The sequence below is a fragment of the Cervus elaphus genome, chromosome 9, assembly GCF_910594005.1.
Source record: "Cervus elaphus chromosome 9, mCerEla1.1, whole genome shotgun sequence".
Classification (NCBI taxonomy): domain Eukaryota; kingdom Metazoa; phylum Chordata; class Mammalia; order Artiodactyla; family Cervidae; genus Cervus; species Cervus elaphus.
In genome coordinates, this window is record NC_057823.1 from 16830328 (window position 1) to 16843827 (window position 13500).

Genomic DNA, 13500 nt, shown 5'->3' on the forward strand with positions numbered 1-13500 from the left:
TATGCTTTTATTGTATAAAGATGCCATTTTTAAAGTTAAATTTCTGCTATACATGTTAAAATATTTTGAAGGATATGACAATATCTAGTATAGGCTTTGACCATTATAAACTGTCATACTTCATCCAAGTCACTAGAAGAAATGATTTAAAACTTTCATTCTGGTAATGATAAAAACTTTGTGAGAGGTTAGACTCAAGTTTGAATATGTATTTTTGGCCAGAGAAGAATTTTCTTGTTTCAGACCATTAAAAGCCTTCAAATATTTTGTTTTAATGATCTTTGGAATTATAGGCTTTGACCATAATAGTGGGGATACATTCAGAATATTCAACAGATATCTAAAGTAAAGAAGTCAAGTGGGACTCTGAGCTTCCACTGCATGAGCCATGAGTTTGATCCCTGGTCAGGGAACTAAGATCTTGCAAGCCATGTCACACAGCCAAAACAAAGTCAAATATATAAATAAACGAGAAAACATACATATTCTTTTTTTTAAAAAGAGTAAATTATTCCTTGCTTACATATAATATTAATTTTTAAAAGTAGTATTGAAGGTTATAGTGAGGAATTCACATATACTGATTCAAAGATTCAGATAGCAAACTGGAGAACAATTCTAGCACAGAGAACTTTGAACCATCAGTTAATGAGTCTAAGTTAATTGTTATCAATTTGGTTTTTTTTAATTAATTTTTATATACTTTTTTGGCTGCACCATACAGCATCTGAGATCTTAGTTCCCTGACCAAGGGTTGAACAATGTGTATTCTGTAATTGTTGAGTATAGGTCAGTTTTCATTCCAGTCCCAAAGAAAGGCAATGCCAAAGAATGCTCAAAACTACCACACAATTGCACTTATCTCACATGCTAACAAGTTCAGTTGAGTCGCTCAGTCGTGTCCGACTCTTTTTTGAGTAATGCTCAAAATTCTCCAAGCCAGGCTTCAACAATACATGAACTGAGAACTTCAGGTGTTCAAGCTGGATTTAGAAAAGGCAGAGGAACCAGAGATCAAATTGCCAACATCCATTGGGCCATCAAAGCAAGAAAGTTCCAGAAAAACATCTACTTCTGCTTTATTGACTATGCCAGTGCCTTTGACTGTGTGGATCACAACAGACTGTGGAAAATTCTTAAAGAGATGGGAATACCAGACCACCTTACCTGCCTCCTGAGAAATCTGTGTGCAGGTCAAGAAGCAACAGTTAGAACTAGACATGAAACAACAGACTGGTTCCAAATCAGGAAAGGAGTATGTCAAGGCTGTATATTGTCACCCTGCTTATTTAACTTATATGCAGAATACATCATGGGAAATGCTGGGCTGGATGAAATACAAGCTGGAATCAAGATTGCCAGGAGAAATATCAATAACCTCAGATACACAGATGACACCACCCTTATGACAGAAAGTGAAGAAGAACTAAAGAGTCTCTTGATGAAAGGGGAGAGTGAAAAAGTAGGCTTAAAACTCAACATTCAGGAAACTAAGATCATGGCATCTGGTCCCGTCACTTCATGGCAAATAAATGGGGAAAAAGTGGAAACAGTGAGAGACTATTTTCTTGGGCTCCAAAATCACTGTAGATGGTGATTGCAGCCATGAAATGTAAAAAGACACTTGCTCCTTGGAAGAAAAGCTATGACCAACATAGACAGCATATTAACAAGCAGCGACATTACTTAGCCAACAAAGGTCCATCTTGTCAAGCTATGGTTTTTCCCATAGTCATGTATGGATATGAGAGCTGGACTATAAAGAAAGCTGAGCACCAAAGAACTGATGATGCTTTTGAACTGTGGTGTTGGAGAAGACTCTTGAGAGTCCCTTGTACTGCAAGGAGATCCAACCAGTCAGTCCTCACGGAAATCAGTCCTGAATATTCATTGGAAGGACTGATGTTGAAGCTGAAGCTCCAATACTTTGGCCACCTGATATGAAGAACTGGCTTCTTGGAAAAGACTCTGATGCTGCAAAGATTGAAGGCAGGAGTAGAAGGGTACGACAGAGGATGAGATGATTGGATGGCATCACCAACTCGATGGACATGAGTTTGAGAAAGCTCCAAGAGTTGGTGATGGACAGGGAAGCCTGGCCTGCTGCAGTCCATGGGGTCACAAAGAGTTGAACACAACTGAGCAACTGAACTGAACTGAATAGATTTTCAGTATATCTGACGAATAAATCTTGTGTTTTTATAATGTGTATCATTACGAACTTTATCTCCTGATCGCCCCTTTATTGAGAGAGGTATTTTAGTGTCCCAGTATGACGGTGGATATTAGGTTGTTTTTTAAATTCTTTTATTTTGAGGCCATAGAACTGGATACACACAAATGTAGTCATTTTATATGCTTCTGACAAATTATCCTTTCGTTCTTATATAGTGTCTGTTCTTTTCCTGTTAATAAGGATTTATTCCCAACCCAGGAATCGAACCTGGGTCTCCCACATTGTAGGCAGACACTTTACCAGCTGAGCCACCAGGGAATTCCCTCACTTGATATACATGTGAGCTATTGACCTACTGCATGCATGCTAAGTTGCTTCAGTGGTGTCCAACCCTTTGTGACCCTGTGGACACTGTAGCCTGCCAGGTTCCTCTGTCCAAGGGGTTCTCCAGGCAAGAATACAGGGGTCGGTTGCCATGCCCTCTTCCAGGAGATCTTCCTGATCCAGGGATTGGATCCACATCTCTTTAAGTCTCCTGCATTGGCAGGTGGGTTTTTTACCACTAGCGCCACCTGGGAAGCCCCAGGATAACATTTTCTCCCTACCAATTTTAAAGAAAACCAGAAACAACTTAACCTTTCTTCATCACCATATTATTTATGATGTTCCTTGCAACACCAAGAGACATCTCCACAACATCCCTTGTGGGAGACAAAGAGACCTGGAGGGCCCCAGTGGCTATCCCAACCAAAGACACCAGCAGCCCTCACCTATCTCTCTGTTGCTCCTTGCTTTGCTTCTGTAATGATTTGTTCCCCAACCTGCTGGGCTATGAGGGATCTCATCCATAGAGACTGGTGGCTCAGTATTTAATGAAAAATGAAAAGGGGGAGGGACATTCTGTTCTTATTCCCAAGAAATCTCAAGAAGGTTTCTCAAATCAGGTGGTAAAGCTCCTGGTCAGTGTGCTTGGGCTCTGGTGAATGCCACCACCTATCAACATGTAAGAGCATCTTTCTAAAAATCAAACTTAAAAACAGGGATTGCCCCACCTTGGATATAGATTCTAGTTTCTCTGAGGTTGACAGGGCCATTCTAGAAAGGGAAGCTACTGCTCAGAGCAGGAGTCACTCAGGACCATCAGGAGCTTATCAGGTAAGTATCTTAACAAAAATAAAAAAGGGAAAGACAGGAAACCAAAAGAAAAAGTATAAAGGCTGGGGCTTTACAGGTTTACAGGCAGTACCCTCAACCCTTATCAAAAAAAGGGGAAACTTTAAATTTTATGTACCAAGCAGTTGTGAAGTCCAGCAAATGTAATGCTGGTCTCAGCTTGCTTACTGATTTTAAAACAAAATTAAATAAATAAATAAAATTCAAAGAAAAATTTGTCCCGGGACTCCCCAGACAGGCCTAGAGATGCCTGGCGTGTACCGATCCCTTCTGTTGGGGCCTCGAGGCCTGTCAGAACCAGGTCCAGAGGCCGCTACAGCAAAATGTAAGGGTGCCTCCACAGGGTCATTTTGGTTTCATCTTGTGCTCTGCTCTGCAAAAGCATCCAAAGCAACCTTTATGAGTTTTCTTCAAGAGGTGAGGAATTTCTGCCTTTAAAGTCATTGACTCCAACCCCATGTCCTCACGTCCTCACATCCTTACAGTCCTGGAGGTTCTGGTGAGCATTGGGGGAAAGTGGTGGTCCATATTTGGATATGTTAAAGGTTATTGATATTTAACAAAAAGAAGTTAACCTTTAGATACAGAATGTTAAAAGAACTTAAAAAGCATGAAGAAAGTCTGTGGAAGAAGTGAATAAACAAAAGCAAATTGAATGAAAATGGAATTGAAAAATAACATGAGAAGGTGGTTTTCTGAAGAGATTCATAAAATAGATGAATGTTGGACTAAATATGATGGGGCATTGCTCCTTGTCCAAGGCAAGGAGAGAGTGCAGAACTGTTTTGAGTGTTTCCAATGAAGAACTGTGGAGGCTTACCAGTACTTTAATGTATTCTGAATTCTTTTGTAAAAAGTTTCATAAATTTTTTTGTAATCTTTTTGGGTCAAGTGTAGGAGACCTAATGACTTCTCCTTTCTTTTATCTTGCCCAGGAAATAGCAAAATATATGTAGGGTGTCTGTGTGTCTCTGTTTCTATGTGTGTGCAGGATAATGATTTTTTTTTACCTGTTTGTTTTCCCATATTACTAATGAATTGATTTATCAATTATTCTTTTATTGTCTATCTTTAATAAGAATGATGGATATTTAATGCCTATATTATTTTCTGTATATGTTACTGTTCTCAAATGAGTTCCTGGCATAGTGGCATTGAAAGAGTAAAGGAATAACCCAGTGATGGTAAAGAATCTGCCTGCAATGTGGGAGACCTGGGTTTGATCCCTGGAGAAGGGAAGGCTACCCACTCCAGTATTCTGGCCTGGAGAATTTCATGGACTGTATAGTCCATGGGGTCTCAAAGAGTCGGACACAACTGAATGACTTTCACTTTCAAGAACTTAAAGAGACCCAGAGCTTCAAACTTTTCTAACATCCATCAAGAGAAACTCAAGGGTGTTGACCAAATAAACATTTTATTCTCTCCCTTCATAAGCCCAGCAGCACCCTGCGTGCCTGCTAAGTCACTTCAGTCATTTCCTACTCTTTGCAACCCTGTGGACTGTAGCCTATGAAGCTTCTCTGTCCATGGGAATCTCCAGGGTTGCCATGCCCTCCTCTAGGGGATCTTCTCCACCCAGGGATCAAACCAGGCAGGCGGGTTCTTTACCATTAGCACCACCTGGGAAGCCCTTTTAGCAGCAGCCTACACCAGTGCTTTTCCAATATAAATATAATATATAGATCATGTACATAATGAAAATATTTTCAGTACCTACAATAAAAATAAAAGATGAAATTTGTTTATATGAATATATTTTATTTTATCCCATATATACTCAAATATTTATTAAACACTTAGTCAATATTAAAAATGAGATGAGGAGGGCATGGCAACCCACTCCAGTATTCTTGCCTGGAGAATCCCATGGACAGAGGAGCCTGGCAGGCTACAGTCCATAGGGCTGCACAGAGTTGCACGTGACTGAAATGACTTAGCACACATACACACACAAAACAATAAGATGTTTTACATTGTTTTCTTCCTGCAAAGGGATTTGAATCTACCGGACATTAAATTTTTATCCTATGTACTTGATTTCTCTTTAGAGTTTACATAATTCACAGTGGAAAGAGTAGATTCCAATAATCAAGTTCTTCTAAACATATACATAAGGTATAAGCTCCTAATGAGATATCTGGTACATAATGTCTTCAGTGAATAGCAATTAATGTTACTGATATTGTTATATAGAGGATACTCTTTTTGTAACTATTATCTACATAGAAAGAGTTAACTTATGATGTTGTATATGAGATAACTAGTATTTCTTGTTTGGTATTTGGTATGAAGCGAGATTCCAGATAACCCAATCTCCCAGGGGATGGAGATATCCCTATCCACTTATATTTATAAGCTGCCTTACATGATCTTGACGTCAAAGAATAAAATTTTGAAGCAAATTTTGCCATCATTACAATATGACAGCTATGATACGTCCCATGAGAAGTCCTCATTAATGCCATTTTTCAGAGACCCTAGTTTAGGATCTGCCAGTTTCCTTTAATCTGGGCCTGAGCTGTCATACTTCTGGTTCATCTAGGAACTGCTGAAGGAAGCCAGAGAATGCTGTTCTCTAAGTCAATTTTCTGGAATGTGTGTTAGGTAGAGTTGCTATATAATATTATTCATGTATTTTATTGCCTTGGCAAGTGAAAATTCACATTACCCAGCTCTTAAGGTCCCTTACATGTAAAGTGAAGCCACTATCTTTTCCTAATGGGCAGCGTGGCTCACCATCCCCTTTTCTGGCTCCAGGTGAGACAAGGCTCTTCTGGTATTTCACTGCAGTAGTGTGGATTTATGTGAGATTTCTTGGATGTGAAGAATATTCAGAAGTTTTGAGTTAGAGTGGAATGACTTTCAGGCAGTGACTGGGAATTATGATCATCTCTGTGTGCCCATGCCTTCTTTCTTTTCTCCTAGGTGTTCTTTCTAAGGGCCCTTTCTGCCTTCCTGAGGGAAAGATAGACAGAAAGGATGATGTCTGAGTGTTTGAGAAGTTGTTCTTGGTAAGAAGACAGAGTATCCTACAAAATGGCCTGCTACATCCACCAGTGGACACATTTTGTTTAGGTAGACCTTTGTCCAGAACTTCTTAAAAGCCACTGCAGGACTCAGTCCCTGGGAAATCCCCTCCCAAAATGGAGTCTTATTCTGGTGACACATTCAGTTCAGTTCACTCAGTTGTGTCCAACTCTGTGACCCCTTGGACTGCAGCACGCCAGGCTTCCCTGTCCATCACCATCTCCCAGAGCCTGCTCAAACTCGTCTCCATCGAGTCCGGTGCCATCCAACCGTCTCATCCTCTGTCGTCCCCTTCTCATCCTGCCCTCAGTCTTTCCCAGCATCAGGGTCTTTTCCAGTGAGTCTGTTCTTTGCATCAGGTGGCCAAAGTATTGGAGCTTCAGCTTCAACATCAGTCCTTACAATGAATATTTAGGACTGATTTCCTTTAGGATTGACTGGTTTGATCTCCTTGCAGTCCAAGGGATTCATTACCCTGAATGATCTCAGTATTTCAGTAATTACCTCCTAATACTGCCTCTCACGATGGTGACTGCATTGTTTTTGTTTTGCCTGGTGCACTTACATAGTAACAAAGATGACCATGCATTTCTCATCAGCATGTACAGGGCCTCCAATTGGCTTACAACTGTGCTGCCAAAGGGAAATAAAATGCTTTTAGGCTCATTGTATTTGGATAAGTTCATGTATTCCATTTTCCAGTACAGCCATAGCTGCAGAATATAAATCATGAGTGAGTGTAGATGGAAGAGAACCTAGGACCAATGTGACCTGGGAGGGATGAGAGATGTTGAATACCACTTCCTATGGGTCACCCATCTCCATTCCCCACTGAACGTTGGTGGAAATCTTACTTTAATAAAGCTAGTATGTGTGTGATGGTTTAGGACTCAGTGACCTTTGCTGATGTGGTTGTGGACTTCACCCAGGAAGAGTGGACTTTACTGGACCTCTTTCAGAGAAAGCTATACAGAGAAGTGATGCTAGAGAACTACAAGAACCTGACCGCAGCAGATAAGGCTGCCATCATTCCTATAGCCTCTTAGAAAACAGATATTTGTGATGCACTTACTCTTGCAGCATGATGTTGTTCAGTCACTCAGTTGTGTCCAACTCTTTGTGACCCCATGGACTGCAGCACGCCAGGCAACCCTGTCCATCACCATCTTCTAGAGCTTGCTCAAACTCATGTCCATTGAGTCAGTGATGCCATCCAGCCATCTCATCTTCTGTCGTCTCCTTTTCCACCTGCCTTCAATCTTCCCCAGCATCAGGTTCTTTTCTAATGAGTCAGCTCTTCTCATCAGGTAGTCAAAATACTGGAGCTTCAGCTTCAGCACCAGTCTTTCCAATGAATATTCAGAATTGATTTCCTTTAGGATTGACTAGGTTAAGCTCCTTGCAGTCCAAAGGACTCTCAAGAGTCTTCTGCAACACCATAGTTCAAAAGCATCAGTTCTTCAACACTCAGCCTACTTATGGTCCAATTTTCACATCCATAGAGGACTACTGGAAAAACTATAGCTTTGACTATATGGACCTTTGTTGGCTAAGTAATGTCTGCTTTTTAATACACTGTCTAGCGTTTTTCATAGCTTTTTTCCCAAGGAGCAAGCATCTTTTAATTTCATGGCTGCTGTCACCATCTGTAGTGATTTTGAAACCCAAGAAAATAAAGTCTGTCACTGTCATTGTTTCCCCGTCTATTTGCCATGAAGTGATGAAAGCCGAGGACTGCTGTTAAAGCTGAAACTCCAATACTTGGGCCACCTGATTCAAAGAGCCGTAAGGGCTGTGTCATCTGGATACCTGAGGCTATTGATATTTCTCCCAGCAGTGTTGATTCCAGCTTGTGCTTCATCCAGCCTGGCATTTTGCATGATGTACTCTGTATATAAGTTAAATAAGTAGGGTGACAATATACAACCTTGACGTACTCCTTTCCCAATTTGGAACCAGTCCGTTGTTCCCTGTCCAGTTCTAACCGTTGCTTCTTGACCTGCATACAGGTTTCTCAGGAGGCAGGTAAGGTGGTCTGGGATGTTGCAGCAAGGGTGATGTTAAATCTGAATATAATGGAAACTCACTAGTCTTCACATGAATGAGTTTCAATTCAGGTGGTGTCTAAAATTGTAGTTTGAAGACTAACTGTATCACCATTGTTCTTAGACATTCTCAGACTCCTTTGACCCACTGAATGAAACTGCAGCATTGGGACCCAGTCATTTGACCCACTGAATGAAACTGCAGCATTGGGACCCAGTCATCTATGTTCTAACAAACACTGGACTTGACTTTCATGAAGAATAAAGTTTGACAATCATTGGTATATTGGTTTCTCCATGTGAATGAACTTTTTTTGCACTTAGTTTCCCATTTCAAAAAAAAGTCTTAAGCTTTGTCATTGTGTATATCAATCTGAACGTGGGCTTCAGATGCCAAAGAGAAACAATCTTTGTGGAAAACAGATATAGGTGAATTCCCATTTTTATCTATTCTGAAATAGTTTTGCCACATTTTTAGAAATACAGGACCTGATTCATTGGATAGTTTCTCCTGTTTTGCAGGAGCTTCTTTAATTAATATGTCTTTCCTCGGGGACAGGATATCAGTCATTGAAACCCACTCTGATATCTTGGTTGAAATAAGATTTGAGGACAGTGGAAAGAAGAGGAGTCTTCCAAGGTGAGTGATTCCTGGTCAATGAAACTTTCAGTGTGTTTGGAATAATAGCGAGGAGACTTATGAATAATGATGGGCTTTCTCACAGAGGGCTGAGGTCATTGTTCTCCAGTGTTTCACAATATATTCAAGTTATCATAGGTACTTATTTGACATTGATTCAAAATTTTGTATGGGTTCACAAGGTGACTTGCTCTTTTTTTTAATTTTATTAGTTTATCTGTTTGTTTTTGGCTGCACTTGGTCTTTGTTGCTGTGCATGGGCTTTTCTAGATGTGGAGAGTAGGGGGTGCTCATTGCGGTGGCTTCTCTTGTTGCAGAGCACAGGTTCTAGGCCCATGGGCTTCAGTAGTTGCAGCTTGCAGGTTCTATAGTTCTCAGTCACTCGGTGTCTTGTGAGATCTTCCCAGACCAGGGATCAAACCCGTGTTCCGTATTACCAGGTGGATTCTTAACCACTAGACCACCAGGGAAGTCCTTCTCTCTTATATATATAATTTTATTGCAGTATAGTTGATTTACAGCACTGTGTTAAGTTTCAGTGTACAGCAAAGTAAGCCAATACATACACATATATTAATTATTTTTCAGATTCTTTTCTCATATATGTCATTACAGAATACTTAGTAGAGTTTCTTGTGCTATACCATAGGTCCTTGGTGTTTATCTATCTTATATATAGTAGTATGTGTATATTTCTCCCAAGCTCCGGATTTATCCCTCCCTCCCCCATTTCCCTTGGTAAACATCAGTTTGTTTTTGATATAGTTAAATCTGTTTTATAAATGAGTTCATTTGTATCATTTTTAAATTAGATTCCACATATGAGTGATAGGATATTTGTCTTCCTTTGTCTGACTTACTTCACTTAATATGGTAATCTCTCAGTCCATCCATATTGTTACAAATGACATTTTTTTTATGAATGAGTAATATTCTATTCTACATATATACCACATCTTTATCCAAGATGCCTTTTTCAATTTCTTTTTCATCATTTTGATGTAGGCTTTTTTTTCCAAAAAGTTCTTTTTTCCCTCACTGATAATATTCTATTTTTTTTCCCTATCACATTTAATTTTTATGGAATTCTTTTTAATCAGGTATTGGATTTCAGCTCTGCATTGTTAAATACTTTGGCATAGCCAAACTCCTCAAATCAAGTATGTATATATCAACATTTTTAGCATCTTTACTTTGGAAGCAAATAAAAATGAGTATTATTTTTAACTCCGTAAATGAACTCTTTCCTGCTACAAACTCTTACACAGTTGTTATTCTTTTTTTATGGGAAAAACAATTTAAACCAAAGACTCAGCATTTCAGCAGGATAATCTTGGGGGGAAAACATCTGTTGAGATGAAAACAGTAACATCAGTAATATTAAAATGCCATATTTCATTTTTTCCACATTCAGAAAAGAAAGGTAATTTCATTTACAGCACAAGCAAAGTGATAGATGTAAGCAATAGGTGACAGTCATCCAGGGAAGAGCAGTGTTTATGGTGAGATACTCTGAATAGGATGAATTTGGGGATATCGTAAACCTAGCTTGATACTTATTGCTTCAGAGTTCCCCTAAGTTCTTGCTTCCACATATGTAACAGGAAATTTGAGATTTTCACAATAATTCATGAAGCTGTAGAGGATTATTTCAAGGTTGAAGTAGGTGGAACATCATTCTAGCAGAAATATTCCGTCATTCAATTTGAAAGAAATCAACAGAGCAGATGTTTGTAAATATAATAGAAATGGTGAAAGTCATCATCATCATTATAATCATATTTCAAGTTTGAGATGAATAGGATCAGTTAATGAGCCTGAGCAATCTTTGCATCTGTTAGAGAAATTAAATAGTCTTGTTTAGGCTTCAGAGACAAAGTAGGCCTCTGACATTGCTTCCAACCTGCCTGGACACTGTCCTGACTGTGAATGACTATCAGTGACTGCCTGCTGTGAATGCAAGACTTGCAGCACCATAGATAAGATGGGGGAGGGATCTTGAGATTGTTGAGCCCCTGGAGGGGGCCTGGCCAGCCAAGCCCCAGGCTTAGTAGCAACATTCCAAATTTTACATGACAAAACCAACAGTATTAACAAGAAACCAGGCTTGCAATTTGGTCACAGATGATAATAATATCAGTTTGCAGCCCTCCTGGGATTATAAATGGGAACCCTGAACCGCAATCTTTGAAGTTTTACCCATAGAGCAGACTTTCTGCCTGAGACCCTTTCCCAATTGGGATTCTAGATGTGCTGCGACATGGGACTTCTCAGTGCTATTTAAGTCAGGATGTTGGTCAAAACCCAATTTGGTGATGTATTCTCTGCTTTCTATTTCTCTTTTCTTTTAATGTTAGTATGTTGAAAGTGAGCTCGATAATTCTCTAATAAATATTTGTATTATTTATCTGTATATAACGAGTCACTCATTTTGTTAACAAATGCTTTGAACCTGAGACAAAAGTGAAAACTTTTGGCAAAACAGCATCATCATTTCTTTATCCATCCACAAGCAGCAATCAAAAATGGATGGGAAGTCTATGACTGTGAGCAACATGAGAAAGGCTTCAGTGAACACACTAACCTTGTGATAGATACACAGGAATACTCAGAATGGAGGGAACACTTAAGAGCATAATAAGTGTGGAAGAAGCTTCCTACTTCCACAGAAGAAAACCTCTACTGTTGTGAAGCATTCTGTTTAATTAGTGTGGAAAAGCCATCAGTCCGACTGAATGCTGTAGATGGGAGAACCAGCGTGGGAGAGAAAGCTGGAAGCCTCTGGGCATCAGCCTTCTCTTCAGGCACAAATGGTAACTCAGAATGGGGAAAAACACTGTGAATAGAATTAACATGGGAAAGCTTCTGTTCACTCCACAGGCTATGATGTACATGTACGAAATCACACCTCAAACTAAAGTTATGAATGTAAGGAGTGTGGGAAAGTATCCTACATCCCTTAAAATTCATATGGGAATTCACACTGGAGAGAAACCCATGTAAATGTAAATAAAGAATGTGGAAATGTTGCAGGAAGGGGGACCCCTTCCAGGGCCCAAAACTGGGCTCTTGTCTAACCCTCAGAAATGAATTGTCCGAGGAGACACATGCTGACAAAGCAAGAGATTTTATTGAGAAAGGGCACCCGGGTGGAGAGCAGTAGGTAAGGGAACCCAGGAGAACTGCTCTGCCGCATGGCTCGCAGTCTTGGGTTTTATGGTGATGGGATTAGTTTCCGGGTGGTCTTTGGCCAATCATTCTAATTCAGAGTCTTTCTTGGTGGCGCACGCATCACTCAGCCAAGATGGATGCTAGCAAGAGGGATTCTGGGAAGTGGACGGACAGGCAGTGTCTCCTCTCGACCTTTCCCGAACTCTTCCAGCCGGTGGTGGCTTATTAGTTCCATATTCCTTATCAGGATCTCCTGTCATAAAACAACTCATGCAAATGGTTCCTATGGTGCCTGGCCAGGGTGGGCGGTTTCAATCAGTGTGCTTCCCCTAACAGAAAAGCCTTCATTATAGCTTCTAAACTTAAGCGGTATATAAAATCTCATACTGGAGACAAGCACTTTATAAGTAAGAAATCTAGGAAAGCCTTCATTAGAGCTTTTAAGTAAGGAATCTAGGAAAGCCTTCTTTAGAGCTTATTGTCTTAGGAGCTGTATAAAATCTCATACTGGAAAGAGGCCTGCTATGCAGAATCACAGAGAAATAAAAAACTGCATAAATGTAGGGAGTGTGGGAAGACCTTCTATACTTCCTATAGACAGAGATCATATGAAATCTCATAGTTAAGATGGCCTTTTCCATGAGAAAAATGAGGGAAATTATTTCAAAGTTCTTCACATCTTAACACTCACAGTCAAATTCACCCTGGAACAAAACCATATAAATGTGAGGAATGTGGTAAAGCCTTCATCTGGTCTTTCTTCACTTTTCATAGGAAAACTCATGCTAAAAAGTTTTTATGTGAAGATTATGAATTTTTGTTAAGTTTATTGTGGAAAATCCTTTAAACATTCCTTATGCCTTCAACATTACAAGAATATTCACTCTGGAATAAAACCCAAGAAATGTGAGAAAACCTTCACTTGGAAATTTTTCTTTGCATCGTTAGTGTATTTTCACATGAATGACTTAACTGTCAGTGATTGAGATCTATATACTCCACTATTTTTACTTTATATTGTCACCCTGCTTATTTAACTTATATGCAGAGTACATCATGCAAAATGCCATGCTTGATGAAGCACAAGCTGGAGTCAACATTGCTGGGAGAAATATCAATAACCTCAGATATGCAGATGACACCACCCTTACAACAGAAAGCAAAGAGGAACTAAAGAGCCTCTTGATGAAGATGAAAGAGGAGAGTGAAAAAGCTGGCTTAAAACAACATTCAGAAAACTAAGATCATGGCATCTGGTTCCATCA

The 13500-nt window shown here is 39.7% G+C and overlaps 1 protein-coding gene across 1 annotated transcript; it reads left to right on the top strand.

Annotated features, from left to right (window-relative positions):
• Positions 1 to 3595: 3595 nt before the first annotated feature.
• LOC122700710 (zinc finger protein 778-like) lies at positions 3596 to 11572 on the top strand. The gene is made up of 3 exons (XM_043913783.1): positions 3596 to 3766; positions 7267 to 7422; positions 10367 to 11572. The coding sequence occupies exons 1-3, from the start codon at positions 3596 to 3598 to the stop codon at positions 10535 to 10537; spliced, it is 498 nt and encodes a 165-aa protein (XP_043769718.1). The 3' UTR covers positions 10538 to 11572.
• The last annotated feature ends 1928 nt before the right edge of the window (positions 11573 to 13500 follow it).

Bases quoted from the DNA above. Each gene is read 5' to 3' on its own strand.
- LOC122700710 (XM_043913783.1), top strand. From the start codon at position 3,596: ATGCCTGGCGTGTACCGATCCCTTCTGTTGGGGCCTCGAGGCCTGTCA. The intron at 3,767-7,266 runs GTGAGGAATTTC...GTGATGGTTTAG, and splicing joins TTATGAGTTTTCTTCAAGAG to GACTCAGTGACCTTTGCTGA. The intron at 7,423-10,366 runs TAGAAAACAGAT...AAAACAATTTAA, and splicing joins CCATCATTCCTATAGCCTCT to ACCAAAGACTCAGCATTTCA.